Source organism: Argopecten irradians, chromosome 11 (assembly GCF_041381155.1).
Source record: "Argopecten irradians isolate NY chromosome 11, Ai_NY, whole genome shotgun sequence".
Lineage (NCBI taxonomy): Eukaryota > Metazoa > Mollusca > Bivalvia > Pectinida > Pectinidae > Argopecten > Argopecten irradians.
In genome coordinates this window covers 32,820,273-32,845,607 of record NC_091144.1, presented here as the reverse complement: position 1 = coordinate 32,845,607, position 25,335 = coordinate 32,820,273, and the positions used below count along the sequence as shown (strand labels likewise).

The 25,335-nt window shown below is 39.2% G+C and overlaps 1 protein-coding gene across 2 annotated transcripts; it reads left to right on the top strand.

Moving 5' to 3' along the window:
• LOC138335351 (uncharacterized) lies at positions 1 to 24,803 on the top strand. Of its 2 annotated transcripts, XM_069284395.1 has the most exons (9): positions 1 to 159; positions 1,088 to 1,218; positions 12,340 to 12,536; positions 13,774 to 14,084; positions 17,178 to 17,394; positions 19,085 to 19,353; positions 20,139 to 20,373; positions 21,703 to 21,942; positions 23,244 to 24,803. In XM_069284395.1, exons 3-9 carry the CDS (start codon positions 12,458 to 12,460, stop codon positions 23,408 to 23,410), a joined length of 1,518 nt encoding a protein of 505 aa, XP_069140496.1. In that variant the 5' UTR covers positions 1 to 159; positions 1,088 to 1,218; positions 12,340 to 12,457; the 3' UTR covers positions 23,411 to 24,803. The 2 variants fall into 2 exon arrangements, with proteins under 2 accessions (XP_069140496.1, XP_069140495.1); XM_069284394.1 differs by lacking the exons at positions 1 to 159; positions 1,088 to 1,218 and adding an exon at positions 10,430 to 10,558.
• The last annotated feature ends 532 nt before the right edge of the window (positions 24,804 to 25,335 follow it).

Sequence of the window (25,335 nt, the reverse complement as noted above, 5' to 3'; positions counted from 1 at the left end):
CATGGCATAATAGTTCGCAAAGCTGTCTGGGATCTTGATATGAACAGGTCACCAGTACAGCTTTGTCGAATGCGTGCTAGTTCCAGTCTAATGCGACAGCGCACACATGAGGCAAGCTTCTCCATGAACACATCTTTATCAAAGTTATGGTCAATGGAGGTAAGCTTTAAAGCTCTCAGCTTTTTGTACAAGTTTCTCAACAAATGAAGGAAACAGGTTTCATGTTGTATGTTAAGACCAGTTGTATTACAATAATCTCTTACCAATTTAGGGTACTGACTGCTGCCGTCAGTCATCAGAGATTTGACACCGACGATATTGGCAGTTCGAACACTCTCCAGGTTTTTCAGAGTAAGCGCTCGTTCACCGGAGGACATGGTCTGGTCTACACCATAAGTCCTAGAACAGTGAGCACCAGAGTGATCACAGCTTGGTTTCAGGCATAACTTGTTTCCTGTCTCCATAGCTAGTGTCAGTTTGCATTTGGTTTCCTGTTCCACAAGTGGGGAAAAGGAAGCCGAGGCTGCCTCGAATCCAGCTTGGAGCCTGTTGTTATATGCCATATCAGTTTCCACGGCAACAACAGGCCTTTTACCAAGCAACTCTAGGCACTTTTCATTTCAACAAATTTTATTGCAAATAATAGCTTTGTTAAGCTCGGTCATTTTTGTGCTAAGTCTACTAAAAGTTCTCTGTATGTATGACCGGCTCATTGGTTTGATATTCATGCACGTCAAAAATAAATGCACATCGGACGGGCCCACCTTGGATTTCAAGGTAGCCAGCACAAGACTCTTGTTTATTGCCCCCGCAGCTGGCCCCTTTCCGCCCGACGACACTATTTCTGTGTACATCTTAATCAAAGAAGTTTCAAATTTGCAGTGTTCACACTGACCTTTAACTGTAGGGCAGAGACCAAATCTCTTCACTATATGGACACCAAATTTGGGCTGAGCACATGCGTGTGATGCAAATGCTTGGCATAGTGTGGATAGGGACTGTAGTGAGAGACTATTATGTTTTCATTGTTATTGGTATTGTTTATATTATCAATGCCCTGTGTAAAGCCATTCTCTTTATATTGCAGAGGTCTAAGCTTGCCTACCACAGTTGAACCTTGATTACCGGTATCTACGGCATCTATGTGATCAAAGAAAGGCCTGGACACCGTAGCTGCAGGCTGACTTGGCTGTCTTTCCACATCATCATTTGAACAAGGTAGTAGAGATGGATGCTCTATGGATAGCTCCCTGGCCCGTCTTCTGTTTGGCTTGATCAGGGTTATCGCTTCCCTTCTCGTTCTTTTAGAATGCCAGCTTTTTCTTCGGGCCATTTTCTGATGTTGGTAATATTGTATTTGGTGGTTAGTTACTGTGGTGTGTATTATGACGTCATTGATGCTTTATGACGTCATCAATGCTCTGTTGATGACGTCACAGAATGGATGACATCATGTCAGACATCATAACAACAGTTATTGTAAACATTAGGTGAAAAACATGTAATTTCTCTATTAATCCCTGTAACTCATGAACAATTTTCCTTTTGGTACAATTTCCAATCATTAAAACAGTCAAAATCACCACTTGTAGCTGTTTATAGTAATTTTCATTTCCAAATTACCTCCCCTTGGTATTGTCAATAGGCTGAGGCCTGAAGTGACTTTTCTCTAGTTTTCTGTTTTGTGTGCCTAAACTGAGGAATTTTCACTGTTCAAATTTGTTCAGAACTCTTACTTGATATATATTCTATGCACTTATGGCAAGAAAATTTCTTAGATTTATTAAAACAGGTTTTAAATAGTGTGAAAAGGGGCCATTTTATGTAGATTTTAGGCTCATTTTGTGATAAATCATGAATTTTTAGATGAATTGTGGTACCAATTACTTTAAAAACTGTTGGGAATTGTAAATCATTATCAAATCCTTTAAAGTAGAGGTAACATGAGTGTATAGCTATGTATTATACATAGATATTGAAGTTTAAAATGTGTCAACATTTGCTTTATTCAGTTTACTTGCACAGTGATATTTCCAAGAAATACATGGCTCAGTGAAACCTTCATAACTTGGTCAGTTTTTGAGATACACAGTATAATGAGGTACCGTTTTGCTCGTTATAACCTTGTACATGTCTTTAAATGACTTTTATAGAATTAAAAAACAAACAAAGTGGTGTATTACCAATGAGAGTACTTTGGGTCCGAGATTATTTAGTCAGGTACGTTCGATTCGGTCTTCTGATTGGACGGTTATTCGGATTTGTGTGCTCGGAACTTATTTATCACGCCGTGTTTGCAGGTATGTTCGCCGCTATTACGATTGACTTCGTGAGCCGACGGTCACATTTCTTTCCCTTTCTTATTTAGGTATAACTATGGTGGGTGGTCGTTGATAAGCTTTATATGCATGGGGGTTTATAGGAATGTAGCGGTATGAGGGTTGGGGGGACGGTCTCAAAGAGTATTTGTGTACGTCATGTGTAGAGTGCCATGTCAATATGTATGTGTAGTCGAACCGCTGCGGTAATTGTTTACTTTTGTTTGTTTATGTCTATGTAATAAACGTCAGTTTGTTTATGTCTATGTAATAAACGTCAATATCAGTATTTAAACGCCTTTGTTCATTCTTCTAATAGCCAATACCGTACTTAACATCATAACTCAATTCGAACCTGGGTTGATCAGTACAAACATGTGCGCGGAGCGGGTGCACGCGTGAGTTCACCCCTCCCGTTACAAATTGGTGCGTGGGACCAGGATCTTGGCTATTTTGAAGTTGTATCAAGGTATTAAATAAACTGTAAACATGGATAGGGTCCTAAACAGTCTAAAGGATAAGTTTAGAAGAAAGAGTTCTGAGCAGAGTAGAGTAGGTAACGTAGTAGTTCCAACAACCCCACCTAATTATGTACCGGCCCATAGTCCCAGCATAGAAATTGTAGACCGTGAGGAAGAGCTAGGGGAGGATTGTTACCCTGTAGAATTGTCGATGGTTCCTGGTAGGGTACAGAGACAGGAAACTGTTAGAATAAACTCCGGGCTAGGACAGGAGCTAGAAACTAGAGTTTTGGTACATGACACACCAGAGACTGTATTACACGGTGACGGTGGGCGTGCCCAATTCGATTTGGTTATACCTGAAACACCAGGAGAGTCCACTTACAATATGTATAAGTCATTAGACTCTGGTAGGGTAATAGGAAAGGGCATGGGAAAGTCTGTATCTTTCTCTCTGGAGTCCCCAGACATTTTCAGGATAAATCACTGGATAACTAGTACTCCAGCCCCTAACCAGGCTAGTCATCACACCTCTCCTACTAATGGGCAGAATAAATTTGGTATTGAGACTATTACTGTTGCCCCAGGTCAGGATGAGATAGGTATTTCTCCTACTCGTAGGGAAAAGATTGAGGAATTTCTGGCCATGCATAGAGTAACCACACCTTCCAATAGGGTGCCTAGGGAAGAATTTCGGCAGAGTTACAGTAATTCCTCCCAGTATAGTGGGCAAGCAAATAGGAAAGTAGAGAACAGTACCAGTACTAGTACTCCTGTTATTCCCCCAAGGACCCCTATTACAGATAGTCAGGCAGGGACTAGTAGGTCTATGTTTACGCAACCCCTACAATATAGTGGTTCTACACACACTAGCCAGCAATACACTAGGCTTCCAAGTAACAGGAGGGTAGAACATAATCCAGGGGTCAGAGATACACCTGTTGAGGAACAAAGGGTTGACCGGGGTGCACTAATGGGAAATATCCAATCAGAACTATTCCCTCAAACTACCAGTAACCCTGCAGGGATAGGACCTTCCCCTCCTCCATATCCAAGTCAATCCTATAGACCTATACCTAGTGCAGAAACTCAGTCAAGGTATTCCCAGGGTCCAGAAAGGATACAGTTGAGTGGGAAAAAAGAAAAGGTTATGACCTTTGATGGAAAAGGGGATACTGATTTCCAGGATTTTATGGTACATTTCGAGACCGTAGCGGCCTACAATGGCTGGGGAGAGTATGATAGAGCCTTTAATTTAAGTGCATGCTTAAGGGGTCCTGCGCTAAAGGTACTTAGGGAACTTACCATAACACAGCTTAATGATTATGGGGAACTTAAGAAATGTCTCAAGGCAAGATTTTCACCTCCAGGTAGGGAGTATGCCCATAAACAGGTATTCAGAGGCAGGTGTAGGCAAGGGGACGAAACTCTTGAGGAATATGGGAGTGCTCTTAGGTCCCTAGCTTCACAGGCCTATCCTGACGAGCCAGCAACTAGTAGAGAAAGTAACTCGATAGAGCAGTTTATTGAGGGGCTTGGTAGTATGGAGGTTAAGCGATATGTTCAATTCAGTCATCCTAAAAACATTTAGAGGAAGCAGTGAGTAACGCTATCGAATTTGAGGCGTTTAGCAATAAACATGGTAGACTTCCTAAAAAACCAACACAATGGGACTTAAACCCCACACCCCAGGTCTGTGCTGTCAATAAAGAAGTAGAGACCCTAGTAGATAGTACAAAGGGGGATGATTTTAAGTCCTGGATGATGGAGCAGATAGCTAAGTTAGAACAAAAGATGGAACAATGTCAGGCGAAGGCCCCTACTTACCGTAAACAAGGGAGAATTGACATGTCAAAGAAAGTATGCTTCATATGTGGGGAGCTGGGTCATATCACCTATACATGCCCAAATAGGAAGGGGGGAGATGATGATAAACCTAACCCCATCCAGGAAAACTAGTCAGGGCTGGGCTCGGGCCCGGAGGTCCAGTCCTTGGGAAGGAAATTGAGGTTGAGAAAGGGCCAGTGGTATATCTAAACATGGTACAACCGAGTTTATATGTTGAGGCTAGCGTAGGAGGTAAACAAATAAGCTTTTTGCTAGATTCCGGATCTTCTGTTACCATTATATCAGATAGGGTCTTTACAGAGTTGAAGAATAAACCTGTGTTAAACAACAGTAGATTACGGTTAGCAACAGCCTCTGGGGATAACCTTGATGTTTTAGGTGCTAGCATCATGGAATTTAGAATAGGTGGTCACACTGTTCAACAGAACACTATCATTGCAAAAATAGAGCATGCAGGCATAATAGGGATAGATTTCCTCACAGCACATAATGGTGAGATTAGTTTTGGTACTCAGACATTACGGTTAGGTGGTCGTAAGGTACCCGTATCCTCCCATGTCAAGCCACAATGTGCTAGAGTTCGTGTATGTGAAACAGTGACTATACCTCAAAACTCTGAGATGTGTTTTCCAGGGCGAGTAGAGGGCCATTTGGATGGTGGAGTTGGGGTAGTAGAACCTGTTAAATTTATCACTAACAAACAATTACTGCTAGCTAAAACAGTTGTCGCCCCTGAAGAAGGCAAATCAATACCTCTTTCCATATTAAATTTAACTGGACAACCTGTTACTATCCTAGAAAATACCTATGTGGGTAGAGTAGAGGCAGTAGATAAAGTCCTTGACGAGAGTGTTAACATACATGACAAATCTCCCAATTTACCTCCCCATTTACAAAATGTAGTAGATAGAACATCTGACAAGTTAACTAAACAAGAGCAGGGTGAGGTAGAAAACTTGGTAAATGAATATCAAGATATTTTCGCTGCCCCGGGGGAGATGTTAAGTCAAACAGGGATTGTTGAACACAATATAGATACAGGGCAGGCTAGACCAATTAAAATACCCCCCAGACGTGTAACTCTCTCTCAGAAAAAGATAGTAGAGGAAGAATTGGAGAAGATGTTAAAAGGGAATATAATAGAGCCTAGTAACAGTCCATGGGCAGCCCCTGTTGTGTTAGTCACAAAGAAAGATGGGTCAATCAGGTTCTGTGTGGATTATCGGAAACTTAATGATATCACCAGGAAAGATGCTTATCCCCTACCCTATATAGATGATGCCCTTGATGCATTACATGGTGCGAAATGGTTTAGCACACTGGATCTTGCCAGTGGCTATTGGCAGTGCAGTATGAGTGAGGAAGATAAACCAAAAACAGCTTTTGCTACCCACAAGGGTTTATTTCAGTTTAGAGTCATGCCATTTGGCTTGAGTAACGCGCCAGCGACATTTTCTCGCATGATGTCGCGTGTTTTTGGTCATATGGAATATTCTCGTTGTCTTTGTTACTTAGACGATGTCATTGTCTATGGAACCTCATTTCATTCTGCACTGACCAATCTTAGGGAAGTCTTTAATTGTTTGAGGGGAGCCAAGCTATCACTCAAAGCTAAGAAATGTAGTCTGTTCCAAACTTCCGTTGAATATCTAGGACACATTGTATCTGAGAATGGTATAAGTTGTAATCCGGGAAAGATTAAAGCTGTCCAAGAATGGCCACAACCATCAAATGTCCCTGAAATCCGTAGTTTTCTAGGCCTCGCAGGCTATTATAGGCGTTTCATTCCGGACTTTTCCTCGATTGTCTCCCCTTTGACGAAGCTGACCTGCAAAAATCAAAAATTCATGTGGAATTCAAAATGTGAGGAAGCATTCGAGAAAATCAAGTCTCATCTAACTAAAGCACCTATACTCGCCTACCCAACCCCTGGTGACAAGTGTATACTAGATTGTGATGCGAGCGCTACAGGAAAAGGGGGAGTCCTATCTCAGCTGCAGAATGGGGATGAAAAAGTGATTGCCTATGCAAGCAAGTCACTTAACTGTTCACAGAGGAACTATTGCACAACGAACCGAGAGTTACTGGCCGTCGTCACACTACTGAGACATTTTAAGCACTATCTCTATGGTAGAAAGTTCCTTGTGAGGACTGACCATGCATCCCTCATATGGCTCAAAAACTTTAGGGACCCAGATGGAATACTTGCGAGATGGCTTGCTGTGATAGATATGTACGATTGTGAAATCCAGCATCGACCGGGGTCCGCACATCAGAACGCAGACAGCTTGTCTCGGATACCTCATCGTTTATGCAGGAGGAAGGACTGTCCCGATTGTTCACCCAGTATAGAAAAACATAGCGGGGAGGGCTCTGTTAGGGACCTCCACAAAGGCAGGAGACTGTGTGATGGAGTGGGGGTAGAGCAGGAAAATATAGGTATTGTTAAGCAGGTACAGGAAAGTAACTGGGTTGACAGCTGGGGAACCAAACAACTACAGGAATGGCAGGAAAACGATGAACATATCCATAAAGTTAGGAGTCTGAAAACCCAACTAACACATAAACCAAGCAGGAAACAGATGGCTGGCTTTCCATACGAGGTCCGAGTCTATTGTCAGCTGTGGGATATGCTCGTTTTCCGAGATGGGTTATTGTGTGTACAGGAACCTAGCGCTTCTCAGGATAAGTTTAGGATAGTTGCCCCAGCCAACATTCGTACAAATGTTATGAAACACCTACATAATGATCGGTTAGGGGGACACCTTGGTAGGGAAAAAACAACAGCTCAGGTACAAAACCGGTTCTACTGGCCAGGGCTTACCGAAGATGTCAGACGATGGTGTAGGGTTTGTATTTCATGTGCCAGACGTAAACCTGGTCCGGGATTAGGGAAATCTCCATTACGTTCTACATTAGATCAAGTCTCCCAGCCCCTGGATCGTATAGCTATAGATATCCTTGGTGGATTAAGACAAACTAGGAATGGGAATAGCTATGTGATAGTAGTGTGTGATTACTTTACCAAATGGGTTGAGGGCTATGCTGTAGCTGACCACACAGCATTGACTGTGGCAGATAAGCTGTGTACAGAGTTTATAGCTAGATTTGGGGCACCAAAACAAATCCACACTGATCGGGGACCAGAGTTTGAAAGCGAGTTATTTAGCTTAGTCTGTAGTTATTTGGGGATTCAAAAATCAAGGACCACTCCCTTTCACCCCCAGTCCGACGGGTTGGTAGAGCGGTTGAATAGAACACTGATCCAGATGCTGTCAATGTACGTAAATGATAACCTCGATGATTGGGATGATCACCTACCCTATGTATTGGCCGCATACCGAGCTACACCCCACGTCAGTACTGGCTGTAGTCCTAATTTGGTTATGTTGGGGAGGGAAACTAATCTACCCCTAGACATTGTGGTTGGTGGGCCTCCAGGGGAAGATAAAGGGTGTCACAACCTGTACGTAGATTGGTTACAGACAACAATGAGGGAGATATTTAGTTCAGTAAAAGTTAGATTAGGATCTGCAGCTGAGCGACAGAAAAACTTCTATGATAAGGGATTAAAGGCACGTAGTTACAACATAGGCGACCTGATTTGGAGATGGTATCCCCCTAGTTTACAAAACAAATTAGGTACAGGTTGGTCAGGGCCATATAAAGTGGTGCATAAACTTTCAGACCTTACTTACGAAGTACAGAAAACACCAGAACGGCGTCCTGTAACTATACATGTAGATCATGCCAAGCCATACCTTGGAGAACCTGTTCCCGAAACCAGCAGCGCCCCAGCAGACTGCGACCCAACACCTAGGGGAGACGACTCAATCCTGGACGACGATGATGTTTCAGGTCCAGCAGTACACCATGACAGTGGGTCACCTGTTAATGGACAGAACACTCAACAACAGGACACAGGGGCTGGTCATGTAAAGACCCCTGTAAAAACCAGAGCAGGGAGAGCGATTAAACCAAAAATAATATTTTCTCCCCAATAAATTATATTCTTTTTAAGAAGGGGGAGGAGTGGAGGATTAGGATAATAAATTTTCAAAATTTGACTTAAACTGTATAATATATATAAACTGTATTATTATAAGGTATTATGTCATTATTTAATACCTGTTATAATTTGTAACTTCAAAATAATAACTCTTCAAGTTTGTACTTTAAGCTTGTTTTACAACATACATTTCATGTATTCTGGTAATATATTTTAAACTCGAATTTTGCCTGTTAGCAGAACAATGGATTACCTTACACTAGACGTCAGTGACACTGAGTTGCAGAGTGTAGATGCGGATATCCGCCCTGTGTGGAGGGAGGGGGGCATGCCATGTCCAGGTCCCAACTGTACCTCCAGAGTCTATACCACCATGAAGGCCCTAAAGCTTCACTGGAAGAAGCGACACTCTCCGGAAGTGGTCATGTACCAGTGTGGATTGTGTCGCTTCAAGAGTCCAGAGTCCCATCAGGTGCAGCGACATTTATCTCGGCAGCATGGGAAGTCCAAGGAGGAGGCACAGACGTCTATGAAGGATATAGTTGAGAAAAGTGAGCTGGTCCCCAATACCCAGTATGTATCGCCCGGGGACGCGCTGATGCCCGTTGCACCGGTCAGTGCGAGGGCCGCCGCCTATCGGGAGAGGGTCCGACAGGCCAGGGCGAGAGCGGCAGCACTCTACCGGCTCGACCATGACATCACCCCTCCCCTGGTATACCAAACCCGTGACGAGGAGGTAGTCCTACAGGAGAGGAATGGACAGCCCGAGGGGTTTGTTAGGGTCAAGGCCAGAGGGAACTCGAGGGAGTTGGTGCCTCTATCCGCGGAGGATAAATGTTTCGATGAGTTCAAAGATTAGTGTCCTCTGAAAGGAAAATTCAGTCAGTAATAATAAAATAAAAGTGTTTATTTCAACATATATGATATTTGTGGAATTCTAAGAAGCCTGTGCTTACTGTGAGATGGTGGAATAGACTGAACTGTCCGTATTTTTATTTTCAGGTATCAACATTTCGCGTGTGTAAAAATAAAATAAAAAAAAAAATATAAAATTTTATGTGAATTTATCAGAAAGTATCATATCTGTCTATTTTATACCATATTTTGGTTTTAATACTCTCACCTTGCTCTGAGTTTTATAATTTCCAGAAAATTATCCATTACTGGACATTTAAACATCAATGGATATAGGATAACAGTGGTTAAGATAATATTTAGTTCAGATAATTAATGTCTGTATTTCGCTATGATAATTAAATGTATATATACTAGGTTATATGTTACAGATGTATATCAAACGTGGCACTCTATATATACATGCCTGTATTGCTGTTGACAATTTATTTATGTTGTTGTTATACTCGTAACTGCCCATGGGTGATTGTGTATATATAGTTGGATGATGGTAGTGGCTCATCATTATATTTTGTTATACTTGATTCTAGTTGATAGTTGTAGATTCCAGTTTAGTTATCAATTCCAGTTAGTTAACTCAATTCGAACCTGGGTTGATCAGTACAAACATGTGCGCGGAGCGGGTGCACGCGTGAGTTCACCCCTCCCGTTACAAATGTAATTCTACTAAATCTCTGATTACAGTAGTAAATATAATATCAATCGTAGACTTTGTATCAGCTACACCTCAAGGTACATTGTATAACAATAGATGTTTTAAAGTCACCTAATTGCATATTTTAAAGTTTAATTTCAGTTTAAACATATTTTATCAAACACGAAGATTAGGCACAAGTGTCCGGACATCCGTCCGGCTTACCATGTCCGACTCTTCGTTTAAAATCAAAGTTTGTCTTCCGGTTTCATTTTCATCAGTACCTGACTGTGTGTTGACAGTTCATTTACTTTATATATATATATATATATGCTCAATACACAACACAAGTTGACAAGCAGACATTATGAAAGTGAGTACATTATTCATTATAAACTATGATGTTCGAAAGAAATTAATTCATGATTAATGAATCATCAAATGATTATTTACGATCACAGGATCAGGTGTGTGCCCATGGCCAACCTGTACGATACATACTGTTGTAATCATTTAAAGATGCTCCACCGCAGACAGAGCATAAACGATACTCATAATTTGAAAAATTATTGGTATTAACTGGTGTAAATGTATGTCTAATTTAAGCAGAAAAATAATATAGAATACTGCCTTGTTTGAATTTTGGTGGATGCACAACCAGTTCAGCAGTATCGGGACACTCCCGTATATGCGCGCAGAAACATATATACATAGCGGGGCTTATCGTACAAACCGGGCTATGCTATTTACGCTCGTGGAAACTTTTCTTTTATATAGCAAAATGACATCTGGGGGAGCATACGTGATAGATACATGTATATGCTCAGTGTTCAACTAATGGCCAAAAATCCAACAATACAAATTGCCCACTGAACATTAGAGTGTTTTACCTATGCGTAGAAGCAAAATTGATGTTTTATTGTACGATTAGCCCCGATGATAGAGCTCTATGTTTATATGTTTCTGATGCGGGATAGCCCTGCTGTCCGTCCGTCCTTCTGCTCATCCAACCGTCCGTTCGTTAATAATTCTTGTTATCACTATTTCTCAGAAAGTGCAGAAGGGATCTTTCTCAAATTTCATATGTAGGTTACCCTAGGGCCTTAGTTGTGCATAATGCATTTTGGGACTGATCTGTCAAAAAGATAGCCGACAGGCCGTCATCTTGGATTTTGACAACTGAAGTTTGTTACTGCTATTTCTCAGAAAGTGAGATGTCTCAAATTTCATGTGCAGGTTCCCCTTGGGCCCTAGTTGTGCATATTGCATTTTGGACTATAAATCGGTCAACGTAATGACCGACAGGTAGCCATCTTGGATTTTGATTATTGGAGTTTGTTAGTGTTATATATCTCAGAAAGTACTGAAAGGCTCTTTCTCAAATTTCAGATGTAGTAAAAGTACCAAGTAGTAAATGTTTTAAAAGTAGCGAAAAGATCCTCTTTCCATTGTCAGACGTAGATCATTCTTTGGAGGGCGCCAAGATCCCTATGGTTTTAAAAAGGCGTCGTAACTAAATTAATTTAATTTAACATGTTTCTGGTGCACACTACCATTATTATTCTTTACATTTATATATTACTCAAAAAGGAACACTTCATAGTGTCCATGCTGGAGTCAAATGCTTTGATAGAATATTGCAGTGCTATTGGAGCTGAATGCTCTGATACATGTAGAATATATATATATAACACGCTGCTATTGGAGTCAAATATTCGATAGAATAGCACAGTGCTTTTAAAGCCCAATGCTCCAATAGATTAGTACAGTGCTATTTGGAGTTTAATGCTTCGATGGAAGAGCGCAGAGCTTTAGGGCCAAATGTTCCGATAGAATAGCACAGTGCTATTGAAGTCAAATGTTCCGATAGAATAGCACAGTGTTATTGGAGTTTAATGTTCCAATAGAATAGCACAGAGCTATTGGAGTCGAATGCTTCGATAGAATAGCACAGTGCTATTGTAGTTGAATGCTTCGATAGAATAGTACAGTGCTATTGTACGTAGTACATGTACTCTATGATGGTTGACGGTGCAGTTATGTAGCTACACTTTTCCCTTTGCTGAGATGACTCAACACTGCAGTCACACAACTTGGGCTCGAATACAGTATATATTTGGATGTTTAATTTTTCTTTCACTTGTAATATTTCAGATGGAGGACAAAGATAATACTAACGATTTCATAATGGATAGCCATCGACTACTGACACAAACCTGCCGGCCAGTTACACTTCTATGTATATAGTTTGAGTTATGTTGGACGAAACACGATGATGTTTTACTGGCAAGGGAGCACACTCTTTGGTGTTATCATTCTAACTGCGTGGAAGCAATTTACAGTGACGGCTAGTAGGTAGCATGACACAAAACACAAATATCCATCATTAACTTTTAAATAACTGTATACCATCTTTCTTTCATGTGTGATTTACTTTTGCAAATTTCATGACCAAAGTTCATTTTGGAAAATTAATCTATGCAATTTCATGGGCAAAGTTCATTCAGGAAAGTTAATCTATACTATTTCATGACCAAAGTTCACTCTGGAAAGTTAATCTATGCAATTTCATATAACTTTGCCAGAAGGCAAAATAGCGAAATGAATCTCAGCTGTTATCATATGTTACTCAGGAAATCTTGCATATGTTTGGTATTGGAATCTGATCTTAGGCCTTCGGTATATATTTTCTTGTACTATTAATGTTTTTTAGAAACCTTTAAATTTTGCTCTGGAAAGGTAGTGAGCCTTGTAGGGAAATAACATTGAAATATACAAAGATGGAATACAAATTACAATAGCAACATATTACTTAAGTTGGGATTTCCTTCTCTTAGTTTACATTTGCACATTTTACTATAGTTTGGACTTATATTATCCTCGATCCTTTAATTTGAATTAACTCCCCAAGATTTACATATACATTAACTCCCCACATTCATTTATATTACCTCCCCTTGATTTACATTTCAACTCTCAACTATAGTTAAGATTATCTCCCCTTGATTTATATCTTGACCTACCAACGATCCCATACATTTGTTAAGATTACCTCCCTTGACTTTCAGTTTGGCTTCACTATGTTGTGGAATACCTGCCCTTACTGATAGATGTTTGTAATTAACTTGTTCTGCAAAAATAAGAGAGTCATAAGGAATTTTGCATCTTAACATGTAGATACATGTATTTAACTTATTCTACAAAAAATTGATCAAAAATTTGATGATAACTAAGATTTTAGTTAGTAATTACTGGTTTAATAAAATCATAGTAATTGTCTAATTTAAGTCAGATACGGGTTTATTTGGGGCCGCGGTGGCAGAGTGGTTAAGATGTCTCGACATTTTACCACAAGCCCTCCACCTCTGGGTGGCAAGTTCTAATCCCATGTGGGGCAGTAGCAAGGTACTGACTGCTGGTCGGTGGTTTTTATTCCGGGTATTCTGGCTTTCCTCCACAAACAAAACCTGGCACGTCCATATGTGACCCAGGCTGTTAATAGGACATTTTAAAAACATATAAAACCAAAAAACATTCTGGTTTATTGCTTACATGACCAATCACTGTGATTTTTATTGCATCTTGTAGGTTATGACTTGTTAGAATTGATCTTTCCAATTGCCTGCTATGATGATCCTTCAATAATGACTCCTCTGCAAAACAAAGACCTGGTCAATATTGCTGTTTTCCAACATACTCCATTATGGATGAAGATGATTAACAATTCTACATTTAAACAGAAAGACAGTATAATCTGTCGGAAGTCATTCAACATCTCGAGCTTGTTCCTTGAGAAGAAATCCAAGGTGTATGTCAACGTGGATGTAAATCCGGATGTTTATTATGGCTGTCCCTTTAACTTTATGCTGTATTCTGGAGATAGTGCTCAACCTATAGAGGTATGTACCCAAATTCTCTTCGCTAATATAAATCTAGATTGGTAATCTTTTTCAAAATAGGGTAAACGTTCTATGACATTCAGGGGAACTCCACTGTTGTTTTTTCCCAAAAATATTCATTTTGAAGAAAAAGCATTGTAAAATAACCTATTTCATTGTTATTTCTATCAAAACAAAAAAATCAGCTCAATAGTTTAAGTTAATCTAAAATATGCTGAAGTTTTATAATAAACATGAAGAAATTGGCAATCAAGAGTTTTAAAATAAGATGAAAAATATGACATATGGAAAAATTTTGCTACATGAATGGTCATAATTTAACTTCAAAGGGGGGAAGGGAATTTGTATTCTAGAGGGAATTTTAGAACAGAGGGGAATACATTCATGGGGGGAACCATCCATAAATCAAGAGGGAATTTCAGAAAAGAGGGGAACTACCCATAAATCTAGAGAGAATTATAGAACAGAGGAGAATACATTTCTGGAGGAGAAACTACCCGTATGTTGTAAATCAGAGCTAGATTGATCTCTGTAAATATATATGTATTGTTAATTTTGCCTATGGAGGCCATTCAAGGGACAAGAACACTTGTTTTTATATAGTCAAATAGCTTTTATTCAAATCGCTTTTTGTCCGTGGTCCGTCCGTCCTTCCGTCCGTCCTTCCGTCCGTCCGTCCGTTAACAATTCTTGTTATCGCTATTTCTCAGAAAGCACTGAAGGGATCTTTCTCAAATTTCATATGTAGGTTCCCCTAGGGCCCTAGTTGTGCATATTGCATTTTGGGACCAATCGGTTAACAAGATGGCCGCCAGGCAGCCATCTTGGATTTTGATACTTAAAGTTTGTTATCGCTATTTCTCAGAAAGTACTAAAGAGATCTTTCTCAAATTTCATATGTAGGTTCCCCTAGGGCCCTAGTTGTGCATATTGCATTTTGGGACCAATCGGTTAACAAGATGGCCGCCAGGCAGCCATCTTGGATTTTGATACTTAAAGTTTGTTATCGCTATTTCTCAGAAAGTACTGAAGGGATCTTTCTCAAATTTCATATGTAGGTTCCCCTAGGGCCCTAGTTGTGCATATTGCATTTTGGGACCAATCGGTTAACAAGATGGCCGCCAGGCAGCCATCTTGGATTTTAATACTTAAAGTTTGTTATCGCTATTTCTCAGAAAGTACTAAAGGGATCTTTCTCAAATTTCATATGTAGGTTCCCCTAGGGCCCTAGTTGTGCATATTGCATTTTGGGACCAATCGGTTAACAAGATGGCCGCCAGGCAGCCATCTTGGATTTTGATACTTAAAGTTTGTTATCGCTATTTCTCAGAAAGTACTGAAGGGATCTTTCTCAAATTTCATATGTAGGTTCCCCTAGGGCCCTAGTTGTGCATATTGCATTTTTGGATCGATCGGTCAACAAAATGGCCACCAGGCAGCCATCTTGGATTTTGATAGTTAAAGATTAATATCGCTATTTCTCACAAAGTACTGAAGGGATCTTTCTCATATTTCATATGTAGGTTTCCCTAGGGCTCTTGTTGTGCATAATGCGTTTTTGGATCGATCGGTCAACAAAATGGCCGCCAGGCTGCCATCTTGGAATTTGATAGTTAAAGTTTGTTATCGCTATTTCTCACAAAGTACTGAAGGGATCTTTCTCATATTTCATATGTAGGTTTCCCTAGGGCTCTTGTTGTGCATAATGCGTTTTTGGATCGATCGGTCAACAAAATGGCCGCCAGGCATGCCATCTTGGAATTTGATAGTTAAAGTTTGTTATCACTATTTCTCAGAAAGTATTGAATGAATCTGTCTCAAATTTCATATATAGGTTCCTCTATGGCCCTAGTTGTGCATATTTCGATTTGGGACCGATCGATTTACAAGATGGCCGCCAAGGAGCCATCTTGGATTTTGATAGTTGAAGTTTGTTACTGCTATTTCTCAGAAAGTACTGAAGCGATCTGTCTCAAATTTTATATGTAGTATGTTTGCAAAAGTTTGAAAAGCAGAGAAAAGATCCCTCTTTCCATTGTCAGACATAGATCATTCTTTGGTGGGCGCCAAGATCCCTCTGGAGGCCAAGGGACAAGATCTCTTGTTTTTATATAGTCAAATAGCTTTTACAAAAAATGCTTACACAGGCAAAAAATGTGTTGCACATGTAGCACTGGTCAAAAGTGATCTTAAGAAAGTGGTATGATTGATTAGGTGGTCTTTATACAGGAGTGGTCACTAATTGGCAAATTGTTAACCAACTATCATCAGTTGGTGGGCTATTCAAATCGCCTTTCGCCCGTTGTCCATCGTCCGTCTGTGTGTTACAAATTTTTTTTAATCACTATTTCTCAGAAAGTGCTGCAGGGATCTTTCTCAAATTTCATATGAAGGCTCTCCTAGTTCCCACTGTAGGACCAATCGGTCAAAAAGATGGCCGACAGACAGCCATTTTGGATTTTGATAGTTGAGGTTTGTTACCTCTATTCATCAGAAAGTACTGAAGGGATCTTTCTCTAATTTCATTTGTAGCTTTCCCTAGGGCACTAGTTGTGCATATTACATTGTGGGAAAAATCGCTTGCCAAGATGGCCTACAGGCCACATCTTGGATTTTGATAGCCAAAGTTTGAAAAGCAAAAATTAGATCCCTCTTTCATTTGTCAGAAATAGGTAGATCATTCTTTGGTGGGCGTCAAGATCCCTCTGGGATTTCTTATTGCTTTCAATTCTTACTCCTGTTCATGATCAACACTTACATGGATCACAACCAAGATGGAGATGCAATTTTTTAAATATTTCCTATGATATTCTGTGTGTTGTCTTTTTCTCCCTTGCATAATAACTTTTCCAAAATATATGGTATTTGCTATGAAGCAGGTGAGAGTAATGTGTGTATGCCATCAGCTGGATTCAAACCCAGGACTCCAGACTTAGTAGTCTGCCGCGCTTTGGCTGAGTTAAAGGGAGATTATACATATAATTCATGGAAATTAAGCGGGAATGCAACTTGTCACACTTACACTATTTACATTATAAGAAAAAAAAAAGAAATTCATTATTATCTTGGTGATCTTTTGTTTTTATTTTACAGGAAATCAAGTGTAGAACTGTGTTCAGCAAATCTCTTCATTGGCCCGACGGGAATTTAACGGTAGCTTTCAAATTCTACCTGCGAAGTGTTATCACCCCCTACTCCAACAATGGCACAAAAATATCTATACAAGTTGGGACCTGTAAAAACTGTTTTCATATGGCGATCATACCACAGGCTGAAAGGAAACCTATTAGACCAGAAACATATCACAATGGTGAGGATTTTGGCCGAGGTTGGGGTTCAGGTTTTTTATACATTGCTTTGTACAATCAATCCTGACTACCCAATTGGAAGAGGGAACATGGTCTTTATAACAAGGGGGTCTTTATACACATGTTGAAATTCTCATTTGGGACCCTAGAAATGTGGTCCTGTTAGGCAGGTGGTCTTTATACAGAGGTGGTCGCTAAGACAGGTTTAACTGTATTATCAAATATATGGTTGAATAGTATTTGATATTTGATAATCATAAATATTTTTTGACTTACCGGTAAGATATTTCCTATATGTAAGTTTTTAGCTGACCAGCTAATTAAAAGATAAATTTTATCAAAATTTCAAATTCTATAGCTATGGTAGATTACAAGTATAATTGTAACTGCGATTATGTTGCATTCTGAATTCTATTAAGTTCTGACAGAAACATATATATATAATTATGTTTCTGGTTCCAATTTATCAAATTGTCATACATCTAGTTCAGTTTCGGTTTTGGGGTGACACACAGAGGATCGTTGTGTAAGCAATATTCGGGTTTGTTTTTTATCAATTAACATTTATCATTTCTGTTAAATAATATATAGTCTTTTACTCTATCAAACCTCTGTGGGGAAATGTACATTTACTTTCAGGTATTGGCTACTGGTCGATGGTTTTTCTCAGGGTGCTCCGGCTTTCCTTCCCCAATAAATCTGGCTCATCCTTAAAGATGCTCCTCCGCTGACAAATGTTATTTTTTCACTTTCAAAAAAAGAAGCAGACGATTTAGTATTTTTCTTTAGTTACAAAAGTTACTTACTTTATACCATTACCACCTTTTAAGAGTTTGAGCGTCTAATTTTACTTCAAGTTAAAAATATGAAAAATAATTAATTGCATCCCGCAAAAATTCAGTGACACTATATCCTATATGGAATGAAGCACTGATTACGCATGAACCAAAGGCAAAATAAATTATTTTATATTATTTTTTGTGTTAATTAGACACATGTATACACGATTATTGTTCAAATGATGAATATCATTTATGCTCTGTCGGCGATGGAGCATCTTTAAATAACTCCGGCTGTTAATAGGACATTAAACTAATAAAATTAAACCAACCAAAAATACTTCATTTTAGTCAAAGTTACAAACAAAGAACTCTGGCTATTGGAAGTAATGGTAGCTTAAGATGTTCCACTGCTGACAAATGGTATTTTTCCTCTATCAAAAACAGGAGCAGACAAATTAGTATCGGGTAATTTTCTTTATAGTTACAAAAGCTACTTTTTTTACACCATTATATTTGATTACCTTCATTGAAAAAATGTAAGCTTTTAATTTTACTCAAAGATAAAAATATCGAAAATGAGTGATTGCGTCCTGAAAAAAATTTGTGGCACTATTTCCTATATACAATGTACCATAGTACTGATTATGCATGCACCAAAAGCAAAATAAATTTATTATCTTATATTATTTTTTTGTGTTAATAGATATATATATACATAATTAAACATCAGTTATTGTTCAAATGATAAGTATCGTTTATTATCTGTTGGCAGTGGAGCATCTTTCATGTATTATCATGATTGATAATGGCTAGTTGAATTTTTCATTAATTGATTGAGATAAGGCGCTTACAATTTCATTATGCACCATCATTTTTATTTGTGTGGTTTTTTTTTTCTTTTTTCCCCCAGTATTATTGCCCCGTAGCTGTGCAACAAGAGCATGTTTAGACTTCAGACCATTTAGATACACCATAGTTCTCCAAGGGGGATCATACGTCGACCAATTCACGCAAACGCCTTGCTACATCAAGTTTGATTTCAAAGATGAAAGACGTTCTTCTCGGATAAAGACATGTCTGAAATTTTCTTGGATAGGACGGGAGAAATACGATGAGGATATTCATCCATTTAGAAGTAACATGTTGATTGTATTGAAAATCGATGGTGTGACATATACGGTAGGTTTACACAGTGATGTGCTGATAGCTCTACAAACACAAAGATACATTTAGCCTGTTTGTTTCACATTTTGAACTTAAACAGAGAAAATCAAATTTTCACTGAATTTAAAAAAAATCTCAATTTGACTTAATAAATAATAATACTGTAATATGAACATGCTCATTTTAATATTGGTTTTAATTTAGCGCAATCTAATTAAAATTTAGACTTGTAATTCCGCTCCACTACGCTGCTCTAAGATAGGCTCCAATACAAGATCTAACAACACGCAATTTGGGGTCACCTCAGTATGACCTCTGGCCTAGAATCAGAACATCTCGGGACATACTGTTAGCCATTAATACTAATTTCTAGAGAATTAACCATACCAAAGGTTTCATACGACATGCTGATTGGCCCGATTGGTGTTGATAGATCTTGTATCAGAGCGTAACATAGAGTAACGTAGTGGAGTGGAATTACAAGTCTAATTGATTAGATTTATTTTAGTACTTTTCGCACTGTCTTCGAAGCACTATTTTATGTACAGCATTAAATTTTGTTATAGGGTATTTTTGGTATTGAACCCCTGAATTACGCTAATTTATATCCGTATCATAATTAACAGTTTTCAGTGTTTACTCTAAAATAAGTGTGTTTACATATACGGTATCAGAATATTGATTACCTATTTCTTATTACATGTATTACGGGTCGTAAATAATGTTCCACAAAATCTGACGTTTTCTTGAATCAGAATTTATTACAAATCTGAGGGATGTTTATGTCATGGTATTTGCAGGAATTCCGTAGTATAGTTCTGGAACAGTTTTGGTGCCTGCCGGATAATTGGCTTAAATGGAAGTCTTTGATAACTATTGAGTTCAAGGATTATAACTGCTGCTACAGAACAAAATTATGGACAATCACTGTACAATCTAACTTCTCCTCTGGCTTGTACTACACATTGTGTGATCGAACACCATACCAGGAAGTGTTGTCCTCATTTCTTAAAACTACAACAACTTCTTTGTCAGGTAAGAATCTCTTCTTTTGATATTTACAAGTCATGTACATGTAAATTCCAGTTGTTTAATTCAGGGCAAGGGATTTTTGCATTTTCATAATCTCATATGAGCTATTTTTGTTGGAATATTTCAAAGGGTCTCCTGACACATTTATTTCAAAGGGTCTCCTGACACATTTAAAGGGACAATTACTCAGGCTAATTCTTTTACACAACCAAGAAGCAAAATATGGCATAAATGTATTGTTCTACATTTCTTATGAAAATATTACATAAGATATTGACAAATTCCACGTCATTGTTTAGTATTTTAATCAATATCGTTGAATTATCAAATCGTTGATCAATACGATTAAGCAGGTACAATATGGACGGTGTACCCATATCCGAGCCAACGTCACGCACGTTAAACAAATGAACAACATAACCACTGAGAAGGTGATAAAATGATTTTTAGGCAAGACAATTCACCTAATAAGGTTAATACACTACTGTCAGAGCGATTTGAGCAGTTCTAGACAAAAGTTGCATTACTCTACGAGCAAAGGACAGGGTTTGGCATACAAGAAGTTCGACCACAATGTGTAATGGCGGACAGCGAGCGAGTTAGAACATCTACACACATGTCACAACCATGGGCTTTTCAGGCATATCAAAGTAAAACCGACTGATCTAATTTCCATTAAAACTGTTTTTTTTCGATATATGTACAAATTTTAATGTCCTCTTAGACTGAATAGTCCCTTTAATGATTGTCAGATAAAAAAAAGAGATATTCAACTTTGGAAAGATAAGTGCACGTGGCAAGAAGAGAGATAGTGGGAGAGGGGATTGGAGAGTGAGGGAAGGGGAGTAGAGAGTGGGAGAGGGGATTGAGAGTTAATGGGGAAGGGGATAGAGAGTGGAGAGAGTGGGAGTTAGGAGGGGAAATTGGGGTTTGCTGGAGGGAGATAGAGAAAAGGAGAGGGGATTTGGTGGAGGGATGTATAGGAAGTGGTTTATCGTAGGAGAGGAGAATGGGAGTAGAGATTGGGGGGAGGGAGGTAAAGACTAGGAGAGGAGATAGGATAAATTTAGTGGGGAAGAGGATAGACGGTGGGAGAGGGGATAGAAGTTAAATGGGGTTGGAATAGAGAGTGGGAGAGGGGATGGGAGTTAGTGGGGAGGGGAATAGAGAGTGGGAGAGGGGATGGGAGTTAGTGGGGAGGGGAATAAAGAGTGGGAGAGGGATTGGGAGTTAGTGGGGAGGGAAATAATGAGTGGGAATGGGATTAGGGTTAGGGATGAAATAATGTATCAGTGTGTGAGGCCTTCCTCATCAATTCTTCTTTTTATCCAGATCCAGAAACAAGTTTAGTAGAACAGGATGAACGTCCAATATTAAAGTCGGTGATTTTACCTGCCTGCCTCTGTACCATCTTCGTGGCTGTCATCAGTGTTTTTGTAGTTTGTGTGATGCATCGCAGAAGGTCAAGGTCACAGACAAGGGCAAGGTCACAGACAAGGGAAAGGTTAGCTGTTCATCAAAATGTGCATCAAGGGCCTCGTCAGAGTAGAACAGAAAGCAATCCCACTTACGGTATGACAGATTTGTATTTCCCAATTTATGTTTTCTTTTTACTGAAAGTACACTGTAACATGATACGTGGCTACTGAATTTTCGAAATTTCAATGTCTAAACAAATTCGCGAAGATTAAATTTCAGTTGGCGGATTTAAAAATTGAATGAAATTGTCTATCACTATGGTATTTGTATACATTTGACGAGATAAATTTTGGGTATTTATTTACTATTAATTCTCAATTTGCATAAGTAAATTGTATGAAATAGAGATAAGATAGGTGACAAGCTTATCGATTTGTTTTAAGATACGTAACCTTTTAGTAGATGTGGACATGCTATTTGTCTACTTTAGAATTTAAGCAAGAAAATTGATCTCTTTATGCACTGGTATCAGGTGAGGGATGGGGGCCTATAGGAAATAGGAGCTTATAAGGGATAGGGGCTTATAGGAAATAAAGGCTTATAAGGAATAGGGCTTAATGGGGGAAAGGGGCTAATAAGGGAATGGGGTTTATAGGGAATAGGGGCTTATATTAGGGATAGAGCTTATAGGGAATAGGGACTTAAGAGATAGGGGCTTATAAGGGATGGAGCTTATAGGGAAAAGGGGCTTATAACAGATGGTGGTTTATACGGAAAAGGGGCTTATAAGGGATAGGCCTTATAGGGAATAGGGGCTTATAAGAGATAGAGCTTATAGAGGGAATAGGGGCTTATAAGGGATGGTGGTTTATAGGAAATAGGGGCTTATAAGGGATAGGGCTTATAGAGGGATTAGGGGCTTATAAGGGATAGGGTATTATAGGGAAAAGGGGCTTAAGATGGAATAGGGGCTTATAAGGGATAAGTAAATGAGTTAAATGTCAAAACGATTTCCGACATTACTGTGTAAACAGTATCCTGATGGCTCAGGAATGAAGGGAGATGTCCTCCATTGATAGTTTACTTACATCAACATGAAAAATCCAAATACGTAGACAATTTAGGGAGACATAAAGTAAGTGTATAATGAAAATATATTCATATTACTCCAACCACAGGCCTTAGTATTACGATTACTGTATTCGACATAAGAAATTAAAAAAAAAATGAAAAGGTGCTTAATGAGAATAAATCTTTTCAAACCTATAGTTTTGATAGATTGGTCCTATGACCGGGCAATTGAAATGAGGCCTCAAAAAGGGGAGGGGAGCTTATAGGAATATGGGCGCTTATTGAGTCGAACACGGTATAAAATGTATAGATACGTCCATATATCTATAGAGCCAAAGGCCTATGCACCATAATTAATATTATATGTATATTGCATTACCTAGGTCTGACACAAATGGAGGAATTGACCCCTGTGATCCAAGAACCCCGTCCGACTGACCAGCCATCTGCTGACCTTGACCTTCCACCACCTTATCCAGGCAATGAAGGACCGCCCCCTAGCTATGAAGAAGTGTGCCATATTCTGCCTGCACAAAGTGTACAAAAATAACTCCTTAACTCTTTCACCCCTTAAATATGAATTGGACCATTCCAACTCTTGAATTAGAATAGTCTAAATGCGTTTTCAGGGGTGAACAGGTTGCTATACATAAACTTGTGTTTGAGATTTCCATGACCAAGATGTTTATAATTTCTTATTTAAACATTTTTGGGTCTATAATTATATATGTGAATCGCCCACTTTTGCCATAGAAAATATTAAGTTTGAAATTTTCTAAATAGAAGCTTTTTAGAGATTGTATTTTTGAAGACTTTATTTTTTTTATGAAAGACTTACACTATGTTTAATTGCAACTAGTTCAGGAAATTATTGATGGTATATTTTTGTTCTTTGTTGTGGACGTTTTCATTTGTTTTCTGTCAGTAGAACTAGTGCTTTTGAATCATCTTTAGCTTATATCTCTCATTTATGTATATGTATAATTTGTAAATGCTTCTAGAAAGCGCTAAACTTTAGATCTGTTTTTAGCTCACCTGGCCCGAAGAACCGGTGAGCTTATGTCATGGCGCGGCGTCCGGCGTCCGTCCGTCCGTCCATCAACATTTCCTTTAAATCGCTACTAGTCATAGACTTCTGCATGGATTGTAACCAAATTTGGCCACAAACATCCTTGGGGGAAGGGGAACAGAACTTGTATAAATTTTGGCTCTGACCCCCCGGGGGCAGGAGGGGCGGGGCCCAATAGGGGAAATAGAGGTAAATCCTATAAATCGCTACAAGTCATAGAGTTCTGAATGGAATGTAACCAAATTTGGCCACAAACATCCTTGGGGGAAGGGGAACAGAACTTGTATAAATTTTGGCTCTGACCCCCTGGGGGCAGGAGGGGCGGGGCCCAATAGGGGAAATAGAGGTAAATCCTTTAAATCGCTACTAGTCATAGAGTTCTGAATGGAATGTAACCAAATTTGGCCACAAACATCCTTGGGGGAAGGGGAACAGAACTTGTATAAATTTTGGCTCTGTTCCCCTGGGGGCAGGAGGGGCGGGGCCCAATATGGGTAATAGAGGTAAATCCTTTAAATCGCTACTTGTCCTAGAGCTCTACATGAATTGTAACCAAATTTGGCCACAAACATCCTTTGGGGAAGGGAACAGAACTTGTATAAATTTTGGCTCTAACCCCTCGGGGGCAGGAGGGGCGGGGCCCAATAGGGGAAATAGAGGTAAATCCTTTAAATCGCTACTAGTCATAGAGTTCTGCATGGTTTGTAACCAAATTTGGCAACAAACATCCTTGGGGGAAGGGGAACAGAACTCGTATAAATTTTGACTCTGGCCCCCCGAGGGCAGGACGGGTGGGGCCCAATAGGGGAAATAGAGGTAAATCCTATAAATCACTTCTTGTCCTAGAGTTTTGTTTGGATTGTGACCAAATTTGGCCATAACAAACATCCTTGGGGGAAGGGGAGCAGAACTTGTATAAATTTTGGCTCTGACCCCCTGGGGGCGGGAGGGGTGGGGCCCAATAGGGGATTTAGAGGTTAATATTAAAATTCCTTCAGAAAAGAAACAATGAACCTTTATTCAGAACATTACTTTGCATTACAAACCAGGTGAGCGATGCAGGCCCTCTGGGCCTCTTGTTTAATTTGTAAATGCTTCTAGAAAGCGCTAAACTGGAAAAATCAGCATTAATTTTGTAATTAAACATATAAGTGGCTAAACCTTCTAGTAGTGATGTAGCCTTTAATATTTATCATGTACTACTATTTACTTATTCACCCCTGAAGACACATTTAGGCTCTGCTAAATCTAAGACTAGACCAGTCCATTATGAAATTTCAGGGGTGAATGATTTCAATACATGTACAGTAGACCTGCAATAATCTAGACGTTAGTAGTCGGGAAAACTTACAATCCAGACGGAAATGTCTGGGTACAAATGTGATTATTGACAGTAAACCGGATCT

What these genes read in the sequence shown, in the direction of transcription:
- LOC138335351 (XM_069284395.1), top strand. Translation starts at nt 12,458, where the DNA reads ATGATGTTTTACTGGCAAGGGAGCACACTCTTTGGTGTTATCATTCTA. An exon ending in TCGATGGTGTGACATATACG is followed by an intron (nt 19,354 to 20,138) that starts GTAGGTTTACAC and finishes TGGTATTTGCAG; the next exon opens with GAATTCCGTAGTATAGTTCT. An exon ending in AGAAAGCAATCCCACTTACG is followed by an intron (nt 21,943 to 23,243) that starts GTATGACAGATT and finishes TGCATTACCTAG; the next exon opens with GTCTGACACAAATGGAGGAA.